Consider the following 23618-nt stretch of genomic DNA (forward strand, 5'->3'; position numbering starts at 1 on the left):
TGTCCATTCATGTCTTATGTTACCTTTTTTAGCTGGAAGTCTATTTTTTAAAAAAAAGATTTATTTATTTATGCACACAGAACTGGGGTATAGGCCAGAGGTCCAGGGGCAGTGAGAGGACTCACCAGAGACAGAGTGGGAAGAACAGGCAGACTGTCAAAGTACACTGCTGAGGGGAGCAGCAAGTGGTTCAGCAGCGGTCTGCTATGCCATATGTGTCACCTCCGGGGCGGGGATCAAACTCATGCTGAAGTGGTTTTATCTTCTTAGTACTGTGCTTTAATTGCTGTGCCACCAGGGAGGGCCCGGAAATCTCTTTAATATAAGTATGGCTGTCACTGACTTTTTTGGGGTGCTTGCAGAATTGTTTTCCGACCCTATTATATGTTTATCTTTGGCACTTAGGTTTCCTGAAGGCAGCAGAAGTTTGGATTCTGTTTTCTAATCCAATATACTAGTCTGTGACTTTTTATTGGTGTGTTTAGTCTATTGAGTTTCTGGTGATTTAATACATGGAAGTCTGTTACTGTCATTTTTTGCAGTTCTATTCCATAAGCTGTTTAGTTCTTCATGTTCATTCCTGTGTTGGTTTACATTTTAAATCTGTCTTTCCTTAGTCCTCTGCCTATCAACTTAGCTCTTAGTGAACAATCTTTTCAGGCCTACTCTTTGCATGGGCCTATTTCTATCCACCCTACATCACTGTGATTTTCTCTCTGAACTACTGAAGTCTGCCTCTACTTTTCAGTAGGACGTTTGTCAATAACTTGCCTTAAATTGTTTAAAAGGCATGTTAACTTTTGGAACAAAGGTAACAAAGAAAGGCAGAAAGTAGATCCTCCTTTCTCTTTTGTTCCTTTGGTACACAGCAAGACACAATAGCTGGGAGACTGGGAGTCTCCTCTCACTGGTACATCTGTTGTCCTACTGATTAATGAATAAGTGAATTGCTATTTTTATATCTTCAGATGAATGCTTTTTTTTTTTTTGGTCATAATTCCTCAAACTATGAAGAATGTAGATGTGGTTTATAAGAAAACATGTGAAGTTTATTTAGGCAGGATTTTATTGACTAGGGGAGTTGGGAAATCACATTTGTATTCCTGATGGGTCATGAACTAGTTCAGTCTTGACTCTAAATGCAATAACCTCTTCTAGCTATAAAGAGCTAAATTTCTGATCTTCTACTCTCCAGCGTTTCTGTGAAGTGATTATTATGACAATAGATTTGGAAACAAATGAAACATTAGACTTTAGTTGCAAAATGCTGTACCTCTTTTAAAATCAATTTTATTAAGATATGACTTAGATGCAATGAATGCACACTCTTAAAAATGTATATGATGTTTTGATTAGTTTATGCATCCACAGACTGCTGTTTTCCAGATTAGCTTTCACTCCCACTCCTGACATGATCTGATATCTGTTATTATAAATTAGAACTTCATCTATTGCACTCTTCATTTGTTTGATTTTTGCTGAAGGTAATGTTTATCTTAATTGAGGTCACATTGGTTTACAACACCTAATATGACTCACCACTCCTCAGATGTATGTTACTACACCACAGCCACCAGCAAGTCACCCATAGTTCTCTAGCATAGTCCACTGACTCCCCATCCCCCTCTTGACTCCCCACCTCCCCTCTCACCCCCTACCTTCACTGGTAGCCTTAATTCTGCAATCACTTTTTTGTGTTTTTTTTTGTTTAAGTTTTGCCCGTTCCTTGCTTTGTTTTTCTAGATCTCGATATGGTAGTTGTCTCTTTGGTTTCTGACTTATTTTGCTTAGCAATCCCTCTCCAGTTCCATGTTCCATGTTTTCCTAAATAACAAGATTTCATTGTTTTGTCTTGCAAGGCTCCGCCTGACATCACGGACCCTCAGCCCTTTCTAGGAAGTGCTTCCAACCTCAGGCACACCCTCTCAGAAACAGGGCAGCTCCAATCTGGGCCTTGCAGGGCCCCACCTAAAACCAGCAGCCCACAGCCACCCTCCAGAAGAGACCTCAAGTCCTAGCAGGAATATCACAGGTCACAGTCACAGTTGCATAGGGCCTGACACTGCCATGTCTCCCTCCAGGAAGTGTCTCTGACCCCGAACAGGCACATCAGCCAGCATCTTGGCAACCAGCTCAGGTCTCAGTTGCACCAGGCCGGGCCCGACAGCATTAGTGACTAGCAGCCAGCACACTACGAGTGTCCCAGCACAATGTGGTAGGAGTGGAGACATGCCTAGCAGAAGTAGAACCCATGGCAGTGAGTCCTGAAGGCAATGGGAGATGGAATGAAACAAGGAGTGGCTGCAGTGTCCTAAGGGTAATAATACACCACAGAAAGAGAACAAATCTTCGTAACCGAATCACAAAGACGTGGAAGATCAACTCCTCCTATCAGACACAGAATGCAAGCTTGCCATCAAAATGATCTCAGAGAAGATATTCTTTCCTTGTGACGTCATACACCTTTGAAGTTCCATAACTGATATATGTGTATATATATATATATACACACACACACATATATATACATACATATATACATACATATATGTATATAGATAAATAAATCTTTACATATATATGTATATATACACGTATATATATACGTATATATATATATACATATTTACACATATATACACACATATACGTAAAGATTTATTTATCTATACATATGACAAAAACTGGGGGACAGGCTTGAAGTGTGGGGACTGAGAGGATTCACCAGAGACAGAGTGGGGAGCAGAACAAGCAGATGTCCTGAAATACACTGCTGAGGGGAGCAGTGGGTGAGACAGGAGAGCTCTGCTGTGCCATGTAGGTGAGCTCTCTGGCCAGGGATTGAACTCATTCTGCAGTGGCTGTGGACAGCCTCTTAGTTCTCACTTTAACCTATTGCACCACTAGGGAGGGCTCAGGCTTTATATATATATATATATATATATATATATTTTAAATTATTTATTTATTTGTGCATACAGAACAGGGGTACAGGCCAGAGGTGCGGGGCAGTGAAAGGATTCACCAGAGACAGAGTGGGGAGCAGAACAGACAGATCGTAGAAGTACACTGCTGAGGGGAGCTGCAGGAGGCCGGGAGAGGTCTGCCACGCCATGTGGATCACCGCTGGGGCAGGCAGGGATCGAACTCATGCGGAAGTGGCTTTCGCTTCTCAGTGCTGTGCTTTAACCCCATGCGCCACCAGGGAGGGCCCGGCTTTGTATATTTTTATAAGCCCACTTTACTGCTTTAGGTTTCCTTAGTTTCTAGAAGTATCTGTTGCTAGACCTTAGAAATTTTACTTTTTTAACCAGTTAACACCGTGATTTCATTTTATATTTTTGATCTTTGCTGGCTTCTGCAATTAGTGAAACTTGTTTTTGTGGCTGCTGACCTGTCAGGTGGGGAATGGGCTTGGGGAAGTCCAGCTGCTCATGCCAAAGAAGGGGGCGAGGGGGCACAGGAAGGCTGACTTTTGTTTGTGGAACCATCACTGCCTCTCTTCTCTTGCTGCCTAGGCGCCTAGACCCGGCAGTGTCTAAGTGCTGCCAGTATGCTTCCTGAGGTTAGCACCAGCCGAAGGTGGTAGCAAAGGGGCCAGCATTGCAGTGTGTGTTGTTTCTTCACCATGGATTGGCCTTGCCTCTGGGGAGTTCTTCAGCAACTTGGTATGTATTTCCCCTAAGTGTGTGTGTGTGTGTGTGTGTGTGTGTGTGTGTGCGCACGGGCTTCTTTGTAAAACACGTTCCCCCTGAATTTGCTGCTCGTTTCTTCTGGAGGAGTATGCTAGACTCTGACATCCAGGAGAACTTTCAGTGTTGACTCAAGCCACTGGACTCTCTGGGTGTAATGTCCCACTGGTTGACCTAAAAAATTCTCTTGGAAGCAAAGCAAGTAACTTCCTCTGATTTCATCTTGATTCCTCTGTTGATCTGATTTTAGCAGAGGATGTTTCTAAGGTTGACCCATTCATGTGGTTACATGTGTACAGAATTCATCCCTTTTTATCACTGCATAGTATTCCTTTATGTGAATAAATCACACTTTATCAACTTACCTGTAATTGAGGATATTCAGCTTGTTTCAGATTTGGCAGTATTATAAATAAGTTGATATTTACCCAAGAGAAATAAAGCATGTGAGCATGCAAAGACTTATGTAAGAATGTTTGTAGTATAAAGGAAAAAAGCAGACAAAACTAAGTCAAACAAACAAACATCTGTCTGTAGGACATAGGTTATAAGGAAGAGGGTATGCATATGTTTGGGGTGCATAGTTAAAAGGTGCGTGGGATTCCAAGAGACTATAGTGGGCTTAATTTTTAAAATCACTTGACAATCTATTTTTGAAAGTATTTTTGCCATTTTACATTTTTTTAAAAAAGATTTATTTATGCATTAGAGTACAGGCCAGATGTGCAGGGGTGGTGAGAGGCTTCACTAGATACAGAGTGGGGAGCAGAACAGGCCTACTGACGAAATACACTGCTGAGGGGAGCATAAGTCTTTGAATAAGTCTTTGCGTGCTCACATGCTTTTATTTCTCGGGTTTGCTGTGCCATGTGGTCACCTCCGGGGCTGGCGGGAATCGAACTCATGCTGAAGTGGCGTCAGCTTCTTAATGCTGCACTTTAACCCACTGCACCACCAGGGAGGGCCGCCATTTTACATTCTTAACAACTGTGCATTATCTCAATTGCATTCCCTTTCTCATTAACACTTAGCATTGTCTTATTTTTTTAAATTATAAATTAGTATGTTTACATTTCACTTATGTGTCCATTCACAGGCTTTTTGTGACATTACTGTCTAAAATTTTTGCTTGACTAAAAAAATCTAGTCTCTTGATTTTGATATATGTCTTTCACTGATAAATGTGGTGCAAATAATTTTCCCTTTGTTATTATTTAATGGCCTCTTTAGAAGATTGTAAGTTTTGATTTTGATGAAATCAAATTTTTATTTTTTGGGGTGCATAGTTAAAAGGTGTGTGGGATTCCAAGAGACTATAGTGGGCTTAAGTTTTAAAATCACCTGACAATCTATTTTTGCCATTTTACATTTTTTTTAAATGTATTTTTTAATTTTTTTCTGATTCATAACTGAATCATGTTTTGTATGTTGTAAAGAACCTTTGTTTTCCCAAGATCATTAAGTCACAAAAACTTTCTCGAGTTATTTTTTCCATGGGAAGAGCTATTTGTTCCAGCACTCTTTTTCTCAAAAGATGTTTTATTCTCCACTAAATATTTTGATACATTTTTAGAAAACTAATTTTTATATTGATGTGGGGAAATGATGCAAGGTATGTACAAGATACATTCCAGTAGGAGATCTGAATGAAAAATAAAAGCATCAAGCATTAAAAATAATTTATATGGGCTCTTCTGCTTACCTGTGACTCTCTTTCCTTTTCCTAATAAACCTGTTCTTTTAAAATGTACAGAGAAAAGTACCTGGTTGTTTAGGGGTTAAGTCTTAGCACAATCACCTATATTGTGAGTTCCATCCTTTGCCAGGAGCTGACCCACACGACCCAGCAGACCTCTCAGTCTCACCCGCTGCTCCCCTCAGCAGCGTATTTCAATAGATCTGCCTGTTCTGCTCCCCACTCTGTCTCTGGTGGATCTTCTCACCCCCGCACCTCTGACCAACAACCCAGTTCTTCTATGCCAAAATAAAATTAGTAAAAAATAAAATGTCAAGAAAATCAAATTTATGTGATGGTAATTCTCCTATTTTTAACAAACAGCTTTTTTAAAGTTATTTATGTCTAGTCCAGGAATCTAAAATCACATGAATGGTAACATCCATCTGACAGTAACAGAATTCATCCCATTCATCTCCTAAATGTTTACACTCTCTGCTAAAGAGAAGGCTTGTGCCAGGTATTTGGGTCTGATAATGTTCACAGATTTCAGAATGTTTTTCAACTGCAAACCTACTCTGAAGTCACACACACACACACACACACACACACACACCATCCTTGTTTCTCTTTTAAAATTTAGATCTACAGCATGCTTAGTGAAATAAGCCAGAAAGAAAAAGAAAAATACCGGATGATTTCTCTCATAACAAGAGTATAAAGGTCCAGGGTGGGGGTGGAAATAATGAATAACTATATGCCAGAGAAATTATATGGGGGTGGAATGGGATCAAAAATGGAGGGGGAGCGCACAAGACTATAGTGGTGGCATGCAGGGGAATTGGTGGTCAGAAGCCCACTGGGATTATGAGTGAGATGGAAAAAGGCACAAAATGATTTAAAAATAAACTATTTAAAAAATTAGATTTATGGTACTGATAAGATGGTCATAACTTAATTTTTGATATTAGGTGTACCAACATAGGCCAAAATTAAATTCTGTGACAAATAGAAAAATACAGAAAAGAAAACCCAATTGCTATGAAAAAAGCCTAAAGATTTAATGATTTAAAAATAGCCTCTACAAACAAGATGGAGTAGAAAGCAAGACAGATTGAATACATCAATATTGAAAATGTATCACCACTTAACTTAGAGCAAACTGTCAACTCCTAAGAAATACACATGATACAATCAAATCTATAAGGACATACTTTTTTAAACTTCAAGTACAGTTGGTTTTCAGCAATGCCCTGCCTCCCAACATATACTTGACTTACTACCAATACAGCTTTCCATCTCCATTGGCCAGAATAGATATTTAAGAATTATAATAATGGTTGGTTTCAAAATTTCTGTCATAAACTTCACTAATTCTTCTTTTAAGAGATCAAGCTTTTTTTTTTTAAACTCCTTTTTTATTCCAGTAGATTGGTTATTTAAAACAAGTCAAATTAGTAAGTCGAAGCATATATAACAGATAGTAATATTTTCAAAGGGGCTGGAATAAAAAAATGTTAAATAAAACTGTAGCAGAAGGCTCTAGATAATATGCTCCTTGACTTGGTATTATGTAAATACATTTACCCACTAGATAGAAGTATTTCATTTGCCCTGTGTTGACTCTGAAGGTTTGTGGTGTCTGTGTCAACACCAAAGGTGTAAAGGGACACACGGGGGTGGGTGTTGTTCTGGGCTGGCCAGATGGAGTTGTAAAGAGTAGTTGGGATCTGTCCTGTTGCGCTGACAGCTGTGTCGGCACATACATGTTTTAAGGAAGCAACAAACTCAATGGCTTCTCTTGGAATAAGATGTGGTTTCGTAGCATGAAAAGACCAAAGAACTAGGCAGTTTTCCCTAGTTCTTTGAACATTGAGGCAAGAAAGTCTATTTACATGAAGTCAGAATATTCCTTCTTTTTGTAGTTAATTATAGTATGATAGGTCTTGAAGAATTCCTATTGTAAATAATAGGATTTTTGCAAATCTGAATGTAACCTTTGGGAAATCTTATGGCCAAATAACTCATAAGTGCAACCTATCAAAAACCAGTGCTTTCTTTTTAAAAATTACTTATTTTATCATCATTCACATTTATCATCATTGTGTGCAATGTATGATTTCCCGGCGAAATTCCCACCACCAGTTCACCCTGGCACCATCACCATAGTCCCTTGTGCTCTTCCCACTTCTGTCCTGATCCTTCCCCCTCCTCCTCTCCTATAGAATGCCTCTGATCTATAGTTACATGATGATTTTGATTTTTACTTTAATGTAGTTATTTTTCCCTCAATTCCTTATTTGGTCCCTCTACATTCCTCCTATAAGTGTAATCATTTGATATTTTTCTTTTTCTTTCTGGCTCATTTCACTGAGTATAATCACTTTCAGTTCCATGCATGTTTGTGCAAATGGCACCAGTTTAGTCTTTTTGATTGCTGAGTAATATTCCATTGTGTAAATATACACAATGTTTCTTGATCCAGTTATCTATTTTGGGGCATCTGGGCTGCTTCCATAGCTTACCTACTGTAAATAGTGCTGCAATAAATATAGGGGTGCAGGTGTCCTTTTGAATTAATGCTTTTTTATCCTTTGGGTAGATTCCTAGGAGTGGAATTGCTGCATTATATGGAATCTCCATTTTTAGTAGTATAAGGAATTTCTACATGGCTTTCTATACTGGTTGGACCAGTTTGCATTCCCATGTGCTGTCTTTGTGTGGTGTCCTTCAGGTTTGAAACCACTCAGTCCTAGCTGGGAACATGGCTTAAAACGACATGTATTCCTGTCTCTAGTATCTAAAACATTGGACTTTTTGAAACTTACTCTTTAGGAGGGCTTTTTCCACTAGAGTTGAGGCATTTTGCCATAATATACACAGTATGCTCAATTGTGGAAGAGGTTTCAAAGTAAGGACAAATCAGATTTTATACATGATTGGGAGATGAACAATGCAAATGTACTATGCTCACCACATTCAACAGAATCACTAGTAGAACAATATTGCAACTAGCTGGCACATTTTCTTAAAAAAATGCAGCATTACAAAATTCTTATAAAGGTGCTTCTTAGTTCATTTTTTTTAATGGAATGTATCAGATATTTACATACATGAATACACAGATACACAAACCTGTGGACGAGTTTTTTTTACAGTTTTCAACTCAAATGCTCATGTATATACACATGGACCATACAGGGAAAAGACCTCCTTTTTAAGTCCCTGAATTTCTGAATATTGTCTAATTCATAAAATGTTATAATATTTCATTTTCATATAAAATATCTACAAAAATAGATACCATTTACAAAAACTGGACAACCTTTCCAGTTTCCTTTAGTAACCCTTAGTGCTCTGTGTCTGTTTCTTCTCAGAACATGGCCAGGTCCAACAAGGAGTCCTGGAACTGCCTCGCGTTTCTGGCCAGGTCTGTGACTTGGTGTACCATTTCTTGCAAGGCAGTATTGTTGGGATAATGGAGGGCAGCTGTCTTGGTTGCCATAACTATAGTCTTGAGCTGTTCACAGAGCTGATTGCTAGAGTTCATGACTTTGTTGCGAATGTCCTGGGAAGCAACCTGCCTCGTTAGCGTGTCTCCAATGAACACCAGTTTGTGGGCACTTAGGATGACGAACTTGCTGTGGGCTACAAAGATCCTAGGGGGCTGTGCTGTGCTGACACAACTGAAGAAAGCATCAGTGGCATTGAGAAGGGAAATGTAATGGGTCTTGCACTGGTCATGATAGAAGCAAAGCAAGTGCCTGTCCTGAGCGCCCACTCGGCTGCTTGCACTTGGGAGGTTCTGAGACGGCTTCCACTTTGACATGTCGTTCTCTATGGGTTTTGTAATTTCTTGTTCCAACAACTGGAACTGACTTAGCTGTAAGAAAGAAAACAGGTTTCATTAAGGATATAGGCAGTGTGTGGTAGTGAAAATTAGCCAGGAGCTGGAGTTCAAAGACAGGGATTTTTATCCCTACGCAGTGTCAGCTGCTTGTTCTCATCTAACTGCTCTGCTTGCTAAATTGTGAAATATGGAAGTTGAGATGAATGACCTCTAAGAAAGCCCCCAGCTCTGACCTTTCCTCATTGGGTAACTAATCTCTTTTGCCTTTAGTTAGAAAGAAAGCATAGGATTCAAACCCACTCCTATTATCCACACCTTTATGAAAATGAATCAATGTTTATAAAGCACTTAGAATAATGTTTGCTATACTGTAGGTTCTATGTGAATATGTATTAAACACGGAGGGGTGGTAAGGGAAAATCGAATGCAGGGATCTTTGTAGAGAGAGGTAATCTTGAGGAAAGACTTCACTGTCCCTTCAAGATGTTAGACACATGATAATTCATGATCCTTGTTTATTTCTCCTACTGTTTCTGTTGAGATTTATAAATACTACTCACTACAGAGAAAACTAGTGTATACAAATATATGTGCACTATAAAAAAGGAAATTTCTAAGGAAGTTAGAAATTGAATTGCATAATTGAATGCTAATTGTGCATCATCATATTTAGTCCTCCAGAGCTGCTAAAAGAATAGGACCTTGTGGGCCTCCCTAGTGGCACAAGGGATTAAAGCACAGCATGGAAGGTATCCACAGCCACTACAGCGCAAGTTCGATCCCCGGCCAGGGAGCTGACCCACATGGCACAGCAGACATCTCCTGTCTCATCTGCTGCTCCCCTCAGCAGTGTATTCAGTAGATTCTGTTCCCCACTCTGTCTCTGGTGAATCCTCTCACCCCCTGCACCTCTGGCCTGTACTCTAGTTCTTGTATATGTAAATTTTTTTTTTTTTAAGAAGAGATCCTTGCACAGAATAAGATTAAGCAAGGGTTAGTTTAGGGCTAGCTAGCTCTCCTCTTTGCCAGCAATGGTGTATTATTTAAGATGCAATGATAATAATTTCCAGCTATTCTACCAGCATCAAGAGAGAACTCTCTTTTTCAAGTAAGTACTATCGTAGGACTCAGTCTATCTCCCCATGAGGGCTTAATGAGAGCATAAATAACCTCACCCACTTTCTGCCTCCTCACTTCTTCTCCCCCATCCCACCCCATGAAATGCCCAGCTAGCTTTACTTTTCTATACTTTGTTTTCTTAGGAATTACTATGGCTTCAATAAGTTCACCAAAGTAAACAAAAACAAAGAGTGATTCAAAATAGCTAATGCTTTTGCAAATTTTATACTCATAACTATAGCTCCACGTTAGATTGAGAGATGGAAGTTTTCTTCATCTTAAAGAGAAGTGTCTGAAGTTCAGGAAGGTTAAGTGACTTGCCTAAAGTCAGAGTTCATTGGTCAGAAAGCAAAGACTAGAACTCTGGTTTCCTGAGTGTAGTATGCCATGTCATGATTTTTATATGCCATTTCATTTCATTTTAAAAGGCATATAAATCCTCAATCCATATTGTGTTTTCATGACTTTGTACTAACGATACCCATCATTATCTATCCCCTCATATCCAGTTTGAAAGAAACTATCTTACCTATAAAGGGCTTGGTAAATGGACTTGATATAAATGGAAAAGATTAGATCCTGTCCTCCTTCCCCTAGGTTGGACCAAGGGTGGCCAAAGCATAGCCTTGAGCTGTTGTCAGGGAGCGACAGAAAAGTAGACCAAACACAGACACAGATGGCCTGACAGACACTCTTTTTCAGTAATTCAGTGAACCACAGAAGGGAGTTGATTGAGGCAATGTAGAAGAAAGACACCTGTGGAAAGGGTTCTGAGTGGTCACTTCCACGTTCTGTTATGTTATAGGGGAGTCAAATGAGGAGACATCAGTGCTGTCAGAAAGTAGGGAAGAACGAAGCAGATTTAGAGCATGGCAAAGGAAGTCAAGAAGGAGAAATAATTTACAGGCCTGGTTCTCACTGAACCTGGACATATATTCACCTTCTGTTTTTGCAATCCGCTACTCTGGCCTTACTCTAAAACCTGCATGCTTGGGCTAATGGAGTGGCCTTGCTTCTTGCAACCAACAACCTTAAGCCAAATAATCCTAATATGTTAGATGTACAGGCTGAGCCTGGAAACACTGCTGTTTGGATGGAAGCCAGGTACACCCAGCTGGAAGACTAAGGCCAGGAACCTTTTCTTTGTGTCTCTAATCTATTATGTGCCTTCAAGCTTACTTATGCCATAGTGTGCTGGACAAATCAAAATAATAATCTTTTGAAGTTTTACCTCCCTTCCCAAGCAGGAAATTTTTTCAATACCAAGTCATTTTTGTTCTGACTGAACTTACCTGATGATGTTCCAGCTGCATCTTGTTCTGCTTTATGATATTTTCTTTTTCCAGCAGCTCTTTCTGTTGTCTCTCAAACTCTTCTTTACCCTATTATTTTTCAACATAAAGAAAACATCACATCACCACTGTGATTCATTTGTATTAACCATTTCACTGCCAGGCTTGTGATTATTCTTTCCCTTTTCACTGGTCTTAGCAGCTTTCCATACACCCAATTAGGCTTGTGATTTCCAGACTGGGATGACAGGCTTCTTGGCTGGACTTCAGAGTCACTGTGCAGTTAGGACTGAAACCCAAACCCTTTCTCCTGTCGGTCCCACACCCTCTGCTCCTCTTTGCCATTTTTGGAGAGCTACCTGTGACCCCCTTTGAACTTTCTTAAGAAGTGCTGTTTCTCAGGCCTCCCAGGTGGCGCAACAGGTTAGGACACAGCATTACAAGCCAGCCACACCTGCTTCAGTGCAAGTTTGATCCCAGGCCCCAGAGGTGACCCACATGGCGCGGCAGACCTCTCTTATCTCGCCCATTGCTCCCCTCAGCAGTGTACTTCATTGATCTACCTGTCCTGCTCCCAACTCTGTTTCTGGTGAAGCCTCTCACTGACCCTTTACCTCTAGTTTCTACCCCAGTTCTGTATGCATAAATGAATAAATCTTAAAAAAAAAAAAAGAAGTGCTGTTTCTCAGGGTTCTTTTGTAATTTATTATAACTGAGCCCATAGTCCCCCATGCAATGCCAAAGGTGGTCCACATTGCATTTCCAGTTTCTTCAAGTCATGGACACTCTAAACCAAATCAGGATATTCCAATGTGCGGTCGACAACCACACAGATAAGCCGTCCAGTGCCTCAGTGTACTCTGCCCCCACACCTTTCCTCAGCACTAAGGTGACTCAGTTCTCTACCTCTCTCATGCATTCAAAGCAACTGTAGAAAGTAGTGCTCCGCAGAATCAGTGGCTCTCAATTTAGTTAAAATAATGGAAGGATAAGGTAGTAAGCCAAATTCTAAATAAAGGATTCTGGTAAAATGTTTCAATCAGTGCCCCAAAGTGAAAGGGCAAGCTGTCAGGATCCCTAGGTCAACTTGGTGGAATTTCCCCTGTAAGAGGTAGACCGCAAGAGCTCAACTTCCCATATGAAAGTTAAATTCCACATCTGTTGGCAGATGTCCAGTGGTCCTAAAGGTTTCTCTGTGACACACACACACTGGTGACTTGATGGGACCTTAGAAATTCTGTGAGTGTGTGTATGTGTATAAAGAGTAATCACACACACACACACCCACACCCACACCCACACACACACTGGTGAGCAGAGGGAGAGAACACATATGTATATGTACATAGATTCTTAACTTTTTTCTTAAATGTGACCTCTCCTTTTCTTCTCAATTAAAATATCAAGTTGAACTAGATCTTAACATGCAAATAAAAATCGAGCTGATAAGATTAGCTGGTGGCAGTCTCTTCTGCTTGCCTGAGGCCTATCAATGGGTTCTGATCCAACCCTGTACTTCAGTCATTTCTCAAATTAGGGACTTAACGCCTAGAGAGGGCACAGAGGCTGGACACACATTTAGAGATGCCACAGTGCAGCCCTGAGGATGCAGTACTCTGTGGCCGGTATTCTGACCATACAACGCAGTCTGCAATTGAGCTGCTAGGATTAACATCAATCTTCCTCTCTGCTCTAACAGGGGCGTTAGTTCTCAGAATCCCTGGAAATGAACTCAGGTGTTTTAGAAGTCTGGCTCCTTACCTGCAGGTGGACATAGTCATAGTCATCCATCCAGCTCTTTTCAGAGCTGTCACTGCTGCTGCAGTCAGGGAGGTGATCCTTGCCCAAGCTTGGGGGCAAAGATTTGTTGAGGGCCTGGACCTTGTGGTTCCTAAGATGCAGCATCTGGGAGTCAGTGTTGGGGTACTCAGTGGAGTTCATATTGCTCTCAGGCCCATTTTTCATATGGGAGTTGCCAGAGCTTAGTCTGAAAAGGGCTTCAGTGTTGGTGTTGATGGTTGTAGTGAGCTGCTTGGTATCATCAGGTATTGTCTTCGCCACCATCACAAACCGGTCCAGATCATCACACTTGTTTTGGGGCTTGTTGATAGCTAGGATATTCAGGGACCAATTGCACTCATTTAAGTCATGGCTGGTTTGGCTCAGAATTTGGTGGGAATCTTCTACTCTTTGGAGTTCCCGCTTCATTTTGTTGTGGAGGCTGAGTTCTGGGAGGCAGGAGGCATTTGCTACAGCTCCCTTGGCGAAATGCAGGTAGTCCTTCAGGGATAGTTCCACCTTGTCCACCAAGGAGCGTATCTCATTGATGTGTCGCTCCATGTATCTGTAAGTACGCCAGTCTGTAGTCACCAAGGCCATTAGGCTGGAGACACCCAACTCCAGGGTCTGCTGGAGCCGCTGAAGTTTCTCAATGGCTGTGTCTGGGTCCAGCAAAAGCCTTTTGTCCTGAGAGGGGGAGGCTGACAGTGAAGATTCTTTTGAGGTGGTGGAAGATGTGGACATGTTACTCCGGGTGCTGCCTGTGCTGGAGAAAGATAATCGGTTGATCCCATCTACCATATCCTGAGAGCCTTTGGCATCTGCCGGGTTGTGTAGAGGGACGTCATACACACCATTTCTTTCTACATGATTTGTTTTCTCACAGATTTCTGCTGGTGGTTCAAGAAACTGGACCCCTCGGGGGATATCGTATGCGTCATTCTGACTACTTGCTGCCTGCCCCAGCTGTGGGGGCAGATGCTTCAGGGAATTGTTTTGGTGTTTTCGTGGTGCCTGTTCAGCAGCTCCCAAGGCATCATAGTTATATTTTAGGTGAAGGTCCTTCTCCGCTGCCTTGGTGCTGGCTGGGGGAATGTCATAAACTCCCTCAGGCCTGACGTCCAGCCTTCCAGCTTGTCTCATCGGCGGGAAATCATACTCCTTTCCCCTAAGTCCTTCATTCTGGCAAGCAGACGGTGCAGTGGCATATATCTGAAAAGCGAGTAAAAATACAAAGTGGTTATTTTTCCAGTTGATTTGTGTGAACACTCAGAAACTGAGTAGTAGATAAAAGGCCAGAGCTGCCAGTTCTGTGTGCACATATTTCCCAAGACTCTGCATTATTATGTTCCCACTTCCCTCATTCTTGACAAGTATATCTTTCCATGGCCTCAGTGCTTGTCTGGATGGAAATCTCCTGGCTCAGTTGCTCTCTCTGCATCCCAGGCTTACATTTCTGATCCCATACCAGGTATCTTTCCCTGGCTGATCCATCTGAGAAGTAAATTATACACCAATATACTAGGCTAGGGAGCAAAAGACCTGAGTTCCTTCCCTGTGTTTCCCAGCTACATGTTGCTGCAAAGTTGCTTAATGCTCTAAGACAATTCCTTTATCTTTAAAACATGGATAACTGTATGCGCATAAAAGAGTGAATCGAATATGTTAATATGAGCATATATATATGTGTACATATATTTATCTACATACATACACACACATATATAAAATGAGTAAGCTATAACACCTGATATAAGATGCGAGCTATGAGATATGTTGGTTGCTTGCTAAAATGAACTAATCACATTACTTTCTTCCTGGTTCTCCTAACTGGCAACCCCATTTTTGAAAGAGAGTTTCTTTGACTATTGAACTTCCTCTCTTTCTCCATTGATTCCCTTCTTTCCATTTATTCTCTCACCAATACTAGTTTTCCCCCTTTCGGTTTACCTTTCTTTCTGTATTCACGTATGCACGCCCATGAGAACACACACACACTCACACACATACAGACACACACAGTCACTCCCTTTTTGCTCACATACCCCTTTAGTTGGAGGGATATCATATACCCCTTGAGGTTTTATCTCTCCCACTGGAATGGAAAACACATGGCCTTTCACTGATGATGGAGGGATGTCATATACCTAAAGAGAAACATCTGTGTTACCCAGAATGAAAAGCCATAATTTACAAATTTTACAGTGTTAAGCTTTTAAATATGGATTTATTTACCAGATTACATATCACCTTGTCGTCTGTTTGCATTCTATATAATAAGGGGTTGAAGACATTTTAAAATTTTGTCATCTCAAATTATCTGTACTGTCTGTACTTCAAAGTACAGTTTCCAGAGCACACTTCCTGAAATAAAATGATAAACTGGCGCACAACAAAAGCTTTGTCAAATAAAAGCCAAGGAATTCCTGATAAAGCTAGTCCAGAAAGCATAATTTAAATAACATTGGTTAAAATGACTCAAGTAGATAATGAAAATAAATTGTCATATGAAATACACATCAATTGCAATTTTCCTTTCCTCTGTAGCCATAAAGGAGTGATACCCTGAAAAGCTCCTTCTCCCCCTGGTGCCCACATCCCTGGTACCTACCCCCTGAGTGGCATGGGAAGGAGGAATATCATAGACATCCTTTTGGTATCTGGATGGGTATTCGTACACATAGCCATGGTCTGTTCTTACAGGGGCTATCACCTGTGGATGAGAAAACACAGAGGCATAAGATTAAAAGTCCAGAGTGAATAGGAAGAAGAGAGAAAAAGAGACATCAGGTAAGTAAACTTTTAAATCCCTATGGAATCCTGAAGAAAAATTCCTGAAATATTGTTATTTTGGTAACAAAATCATCTCAAAGTTGGTCAACTTCTCAATTCCTGAAAAATACTTACAGGGAGAATCATTTAGAAGTTATGGAAGTTCTAGATCATGCATTTACAACATCAAAAGCATAAAGTACTTAAAGACAAATTTTAAAGGTTCTGAAATGATCTGTAAGGTAAAAAATATAGGGGTCACTCTGATGGTGCAAGGGGTTAAGTCAGCACTATGAAGCTATTGGCAACTACTGCAGCACAGGTTCGATCCCTAGCCAGGGAGCTGACCCACATGGCATGGCAGACTTCTTCTGTTTGCCCTCTGCTCCCCTCAGCAGTGTATTTTAGTAGATTTTTCTGTTCTGCTCCCCACTCTGTCTCTGGTGAATCCTCTCACCCCCACACTTCTGGCCTGTACCCCAGTTCTTGTATGCATAAATAAATAAATCTTTTTTTAAAAAGAAAATAAATAAAGTGAATAATATAAATAAAGTCCAACCCCTTAAAATTCTTCTCATACCTTCCCCAGGAAACCTCTTCATCAACATTATCATCATGATTATAACTAGAATTCCAGAGGTCACTGGAGTGCTTTACAGAGCTAACACTCCAAGAGAGCTGCCTTTAGAAGCCTCTAAGAGCTTTCAATCTAATACATGAAAAAAATGAAATACATAGTCAGGGAGCCGCGAGTAGCAGAATTCAGGTGTCTAATCATTTTCCACTTTCCACCAGGGAGACAGACAACTCAGAGAGTACCTTGTCCAAAGAATGACAGAAATCAAATATACTCATCACAACTCTGGCATCTGGAACCAATGTCAGTAAAATGAATCTCACCTGACAGCTTTGTATTTTCATATCTACATACTTCGCTGGTGTCTTATAGAAATGATTGGAACTTAAACTCATTCTGAAATATATTTAGTCTGCTAAGAACCTCTAAATTATCAGGATCTTGATTCTGCCTAACCTCGGCTCCCCAAGTCACTAACAGCATCCCCCTTAAAGACTGCACATGACATTTTTGAAGAAAACAGACACGGTGGACTCGGAAGTGTTTGTTATTCCCTCTGAAACCATCCTCATTTATCCTTTCTCTAATGTGAAAACTCTGGCGTCAGGCTGCCCGTACAACTATGTAAAAAATGCTCACGTCTGTCTTATGCTGAAATGGATGGAACTCGGCCAAATGCGGCAGAGGGCTTCTCCCGGGGGCCCTAGAATGCCCGAGTTCAAATTGGTTTTAAATCCCTGCTGCTTGCAACTGGTTATTTCTTCAATGAAATTACTATACAATCATTCTCCCATCAAATCTGTCCACTGCCTCAGGTTGAAAAAACAAATCTATTGCTTTATGGTTTGTTGGTATGGAGCACACAGAACCACTTTATAGAAAGGTCAACGTACTATGTGCACAGTCTATTTCCATTTGAAAACAGGATGCCCTTTGCTCATGAAAAACACACTATGGTTTTAGTGCCATTATACACACACACACACACACACACAGTATCTATAAACATATACACGTATATATAAACACATACACATATGCATATTTATAATATGTGTGAGCACACACATACACATGCATACATACACCATATATCTACACATATGTGCACACACATATGTGTATATATGTTTATAGTATGCACACACATTTATACATAGTTCCCCCACTCATTGTCTGGAATAGAAATGAAGTATCTTATCTTACTACATCTAATTAGTGCCTCTATTTATAGCTCTCTACTTTAGCTTTATAATAGAACCTGCTCATAACACAACTTTTGTTCAGTCTAAAAGTTTCTGAGGGTTGGTTCTAACCAAGGTTGCCAAGTTAGCAATAAGGCTAAGGCCAAGATGGATATGCTGAAGACCAGCTCTTTAGTTTAAAAAGACAACAAGGGCTGGGAGCTAGAGAGGAGAGTGCGTGGTGTCTTCAACAGTCCTTGGCGAAATGGACAGCTCTAGAATGACCTTGGAAAGGCAAGATCATGGATAAGACTCTTCTTTATTTTTGTGGCCTTCCTTGGCAGAGAGCATTCATGTTGCCTGGTATTTACCATCTCTCTTCCTGCTAAATGTCACAGGCCCCCAACTTGCTTTCTGTCTCTCATAGGATGCCTGTGGTCATCTGGTTTTAAAAAACTTTGCATTCCAAACCAGTCATTTTCCTTGTTTTGCATTAAAAGAAACAGATGGTAGAAACCACAGGAGGAAAAAGCCAACAAAATACAAACTCCCTAGATATTCCAGCTTTTTGGTTGTAACCATCTCATTCACATTGGTCCATAAATGGTATTTAAACGGGCCAGTGTTTTGCATCTGGTTAGACCCATCCAGAGCATACAAATACCAGCTTTGTGCTGTCTGAAAGAATGACAAGTTGGCAATCTACTCGTTCGGGACATTGTCCTCCTCAATGCAAGTGGGTCGCTTTCAAGACAATTGTGTATTCTCTCTTCAGAAGAAAGTGCTGACCAGCTAATTCTGTTCTTTACTGGGTTTCCTGATTAGAATATTACACAAAACCTTTGTGATATCCCAATATCCCAGAACTACTATCCTCAGCCTACAAGATAGACTATGTAGGTCTGGCTGAGGGGTTGTGATGTTTGGGAAAACTTTTCTGGGTTTTTCACAGTGAAGTATTGCTAGAAGTGCTACACAAAACTTATCTTAAAATTAACATTTTCTAAGAAATCAAGTCATGTTTTTATTTATTCCCCCCCCCCTCTTTTTTCTCTTCTACATTCTTCCCTAATGTAGATTTATTTGTACTTATAAGGGCTTACATCGTCTTAGGAATACCAAACTGACCTCCCAGTTCTTTTTTTTTTTTTTAAGATTTATTTATTTATTTGTACAGAACTAGGGTACAGGCCAGAGATGCGGAGGGTGAAAGAATTCACCAGAGACAGAGCGGGGAGCAGAACAGGCAGATCAATGAAGTACACTGCTGAGGGGAGCAGCGGGCGGGTCAGGAGAGGTCTGCCATGCCATGTGGTCGCCTCCGGGGCAGGCGGGAATCGAACTCATGCGGAAGTAGCTTTAGCTTCTCAGTGCTGTGCTTTAACCCGCTGCGCCACCAGGGAGGGCCGACCTCCCAGTTCTTTAATGTCACCACAAGAGGGTTTAAATTGTGGGCTCTCCTGGGGCCATTTGACCAACTGCTGCTACTGCTTCCTGGTACCCTGGCAGAGGATTTTTTTCTCCTGATGTGGCTTTTCTGCCCTGATGAGGAACCCCACATTCTTCAGATGTTAGTATACCTTCCTTGTCAACTCACAGAATAGGATGAAGGTGGACACTTCCAGAATTATGAAGCAGAAAAGAAAGGAAGACTGTAGAAATTTTGAACAGGAAGATTCCATCAAATAAATCTCCAAGGCTGGACCCTGGCTGGGCAAGATTAAGTCCAGAGAGTGGGGTGATGTTAGTTCTTTAATTAACCTGTCAGAAACAAGCAAACATGCTCACCTCATCCCACATTTTGATGTGCTATATTCACCCCATTTTGAACCACAGATCCTGGGCAGCATGGACTGTTTTTAAGAGATGCTTTAAATATTCCAAGTCTTGTAATTTTGAAGAGCCTGTTGGGGTAACACTGAATGCCAGGGATTACTGAGAACAAGTGTGAGAGTTGGTGGGCCGGAAGAGAGGCCCTTGGGTCTGTCATTCATGACTCCATGTTTGGTTGGCCTGGGCTTGTATCCATAGCAACAGCGCAAGGGGCATTTGTTAAAACAACCCCAGGCTGAGCAGGTAGGTGAAAGGACTGCAAGCTATACTTCTCTGTTGGGGAGATGAAGCTCACACTCAAGTGACAGGAAGAGGTTGTTCCTCAGTTCTGTCAAGTCCTGTCTTGAGTAAACATGCTCCATGCTGCTAGATCACCCAAATTTTCAGAAGAAACCAGAAATCTGGATTTTTATGTAAAATCTGATTTGAAAAATTGGTTGAAATATTTCAAACTGCTTCTTGGCCAAAATAAACATATCTCTATCCCCCTAGCTGTCAGTCTTCGCTTTCATTTATATGTCTTCCCTCTTCCCGCAAAACTTGGCAAGCCTCTGGCAACAGTCCCACAAACTCTCCCCCAAATCATGTCCTGGGAGGACTGAGTTGCTCCCTGCCTGCTATGTGTGTGTCCACACCCCAACCTGTGCCTTGACTCACATTGTGTCTTTGTCCAAAATGTTCTTTTCTTCATATTCAAGTTTTATTCAGTTTTTAAGACAAAACTGAAGGCTTCTGTCTCACGAAGATTCTCCCAGACAACTATATTTCCCTTAGAGCTCCCCAAGTGTGTTGTCTAGATATAGTTAGCAGGATTTATCTCATATCTTAGCTTTATGGGGACAGAGACTATTTCTTACTCATTTGCAAATATGCAACAGGTCTTAGTACAGTGGAGTATAGTACTTCTGGAGTATAAGAGATCACATATAATTCATTGATTGACTATATTAATAAGCCTAGGTAAAAATCAAGGCTATTCTCAAGCACAAAGCTAGGAACTAGGAAGGATCCTGCCTATGTAGGATAAGGTTAGCTCCCAGGTAAGTCTGCTGGAGGCTGAGTGGAACTCATGGAATGAGGGGTGAGACTGTCTTCTCAGTCATGCAATGCAGAATCAGGCATGTGAGGGAACCAAGAGAGGAGTGTGGCTGTTAGATAAAAGCAAAAATCAGAAAGCATAGAAGAACAATCACTTGCAATACTATCTTGGGCAAACACCAATGGCTGGCAAAGAAAGGGTGTTTGATGGTTTTCTTTTCCCCACCCTAGAGCCTGCATATGACACAAACACCTGCGTTCTTCTTCTCCGCAAGTCAGAAACACCCAGGGGTGGGGGTGGGGTGTTGCAAAGAAACGAAACCAACTTTGCCCTTTAGTTTCGGAAGGAAAATAGAGTAGATAGGAACATAAATCATGCTTCCTTTATTCTGACCATATATGACATTTCCATGTGACCAGAAGTTGTGGGTCTTTAACTCATTGAAAGGATTTGATGTAATAAGGGGAGTGACTGAAAACAGTAGCTGGACTCTGGCAGAGCTGAATCTAAATCACACTTCCCCCACATGGTCACTAGTTGTGAGACCATGCCCAAGCTATTTGTCCACTAGCAAAACAGAACTAAGAATGCTTATAAGCTATTTTGAGTATTAAATGAGTACATGAAGTGCCCAGCCTTGAGTAAATCCTTCAGCTTAGCTATTTATATTATAACTTTTAACCGAGGTGATACATATTTACATATTTTATTTTCAGACTTAAATTGTGGACTACATAATTCATATCAACCATCCTACTAAAGCCAGATTAAAACTGAAGAAAATATATTAAGAGGAGGACAACAGGATATTTACAACAGCACGAAAGACTTAAAAAATAGTGAAGAATTACCAGTACAAAATTTGTCAGTGGAGAAGGAATTCATAGAGAAAAACTCAACATTTGGGGCTGATTTTTCCCTGGGAGCATTTGCTGATTTGAAAATGGTGTCTGAAAGGTTTCATTGCATTTCCTACAACTCCTCTGGAGACCTGGGAACAATGGACTTTAGGAATCAGCAAAATAGGGACTTCACTACAGTCTTCTGCTTTGGACAGGGGATCTTAGGGTAAACACAAAAGCAATGACTAACGAGACCTTAACTCATTGTGGCACAGGCTTCACATTAGTGGGGTTACTCAGAGCATCTCAAAGCCTGAGATTAGATTCATGTGTGTCTACGAGGCTAACAGAAAGAAACAAAGTCATCTCTAGAGGAGTCATAGGCCTTAAATTATTTCTATAAGTATTTTTAAAACATCATGTCCAACACACAGTCAGAGATAATCAGAAATAATACAGGAGGTAAGACAGTGGTCAATTCTTGTGTTGTTCCTAATGTGATAAGGGTAGTGTTGTGCCTTATGATCACAGAAATCAAGACTGTTTGCTTTCAGAATATTTCATGATTAAAGAATGGGCAAAATCATTTTTAGATGTTGGTTATCCAGAAATAAATTAAATTTTACAAAGGTCTAAAGTGTACCCAGCTGGTGAGACAGGATAGCTCCGGTAAGTTAGTAACCTGGCCAGGCTAGAACTCAGGCCAGAGTGGCCCCAGGGAGGCCAATTTCCTCTTCTTTGAGCTCATTGTTTGCATATAGGAAGGCAAGTAATTTTTGTTTATTGATTTTGTAAAGTGCCACTTTGCTGAACTGGTTTATTGTTTAATTAGTATTTCCATGGATTTTTAGGGCTCTTTATGCATACTACATCATCTGCAAATAATGATAGCTTTGCATCTTCTTTCCCAAAATGGATTGCTTTTATATCTTTGTCTTGCCTCATTGTTCTACTTAGGATTTCTAACACTATGTTGAGTATATGTAAGAGTGGGCATCTTTCGAAAAAAAAAAATTGATGAGATTCATATGGAACTACAAAAGATCTCTAATAGCCCAGCTCTCATGACTAAGAAGAAAGAGAATGGAGGCATTACAATCCCAAGTTTCAAGCTAGACTACAAAGCCATAATAATCAAAACTGCATGGTACTGGAGCAAGAACAGATATACAGATCAGTGGATTCAAATAGAAAACCTAGATATGAAATCATAGGCTTATGGGCAGCTAATCTTTGACAACGGAGTAAAGAAGATACAATGGAACAAAGAAAGATTGTTCAAAAAATGGTGCTGGGAAAACTGGGAAGCTACATGCAAAAAAAAATAAACTAGATCACTACCTCACACAATACACTCAAATCAACTCAAAGTAGATTAAAGACCTAGACATAAGAATGGTAACCATAAAATACCTGGAAGAAAAGATGGGTGGAACAGTACACAACATGCACTTCATTAACATCTTTGAAAATACAGCACCCAATGCAATGATAGTGAAGGCAAGGATAAATAGATAGGACAACAACAAGCTAAAGAGCTTCTGTACAGCAAAAGAGACATTACAAAAAACAAACGGACATCCTACTGATTGGGAACAAATTTTCTCACACAAAACTAATGATAAAGGATTGATCACAATGATATACAAAGAACTGATGAAACTCAATAAAACAACCTCATCAAAACATGGGCAGAAGAGCTAAAAAGACACTTCTCCAAAGAGGAAATGCAGATAGCCAACAAACATATGAAAAAATGTTCAACATCCCTTGTAATAAGGGAGATGCAAATTAAAACCACAATAAGATACCACCTCACCCCAGTGAGAATGGCACATCTTCAAACAGCTAGCAACAACAAATGTTGGCCAGGATGTGGAGAAAAAGGAACTCTCCTGCACTGCTGGTGGGTATACAAACTAGTACAACCACTATGGAAAACTGTTTGGAGGTTCCTCAAACTG

At 40.5% G+C, this 23618-nt stretch overlaps 1 protein-coding gene across 2 annotated transcripts in view; it reads right to left on the minus strand.

Moving 5' to 3' along the window:
- Positions 1–7992: 7992 nt before the first annotated feature.
- The window catches only part of NEDD9 (neural precursor cell expressed, developmentally down-regulated 9), a 121140-nt gene continuing 105514 nt past the window's right edge, over positions 7993–23618 (minus strand). For both annotated transcript variants that reach the window (XM_012734138.1, XM_012734137.1), the window contains exons 3-7: positions 16019–16120; positions 15453–15554; positions 13390–14619; positions 11629–11718; positions 7993–9250 (exon numbers count right to left, since the gene is read on the minus strand). In XM_012734138.1, coding sequence (XP_012589592.1) covers positions 8741–9250; positions 11629–11718; positions 13390–14619; positions 15453–15554; positions 16019–16120 — 2034 coding nt within the window. In that variant the 3' untranslated portion in view covers positions 7993–8740. The remainder of the gene's footprint in view (positions 9251–11628; positions 11719–13389; positions 14620–15452; positions 15555–16018; positions 16121–23618) is intronic.

Source organism: Condylura cristata, unplaced genomic scaffold (assembly GCF_000260355.1).
Source record: "Condylura cristata isolate star-nosed mole 26May11 unplaced genomic scaffold, ConCri1.0 scaffold00046, whole genome shotgun sequence".
NCBI lineage: Eukaryota > Metazoa > Chordata > Mammalia > Eulipotyphla > Talpidae > Condylura > Condylura cristata.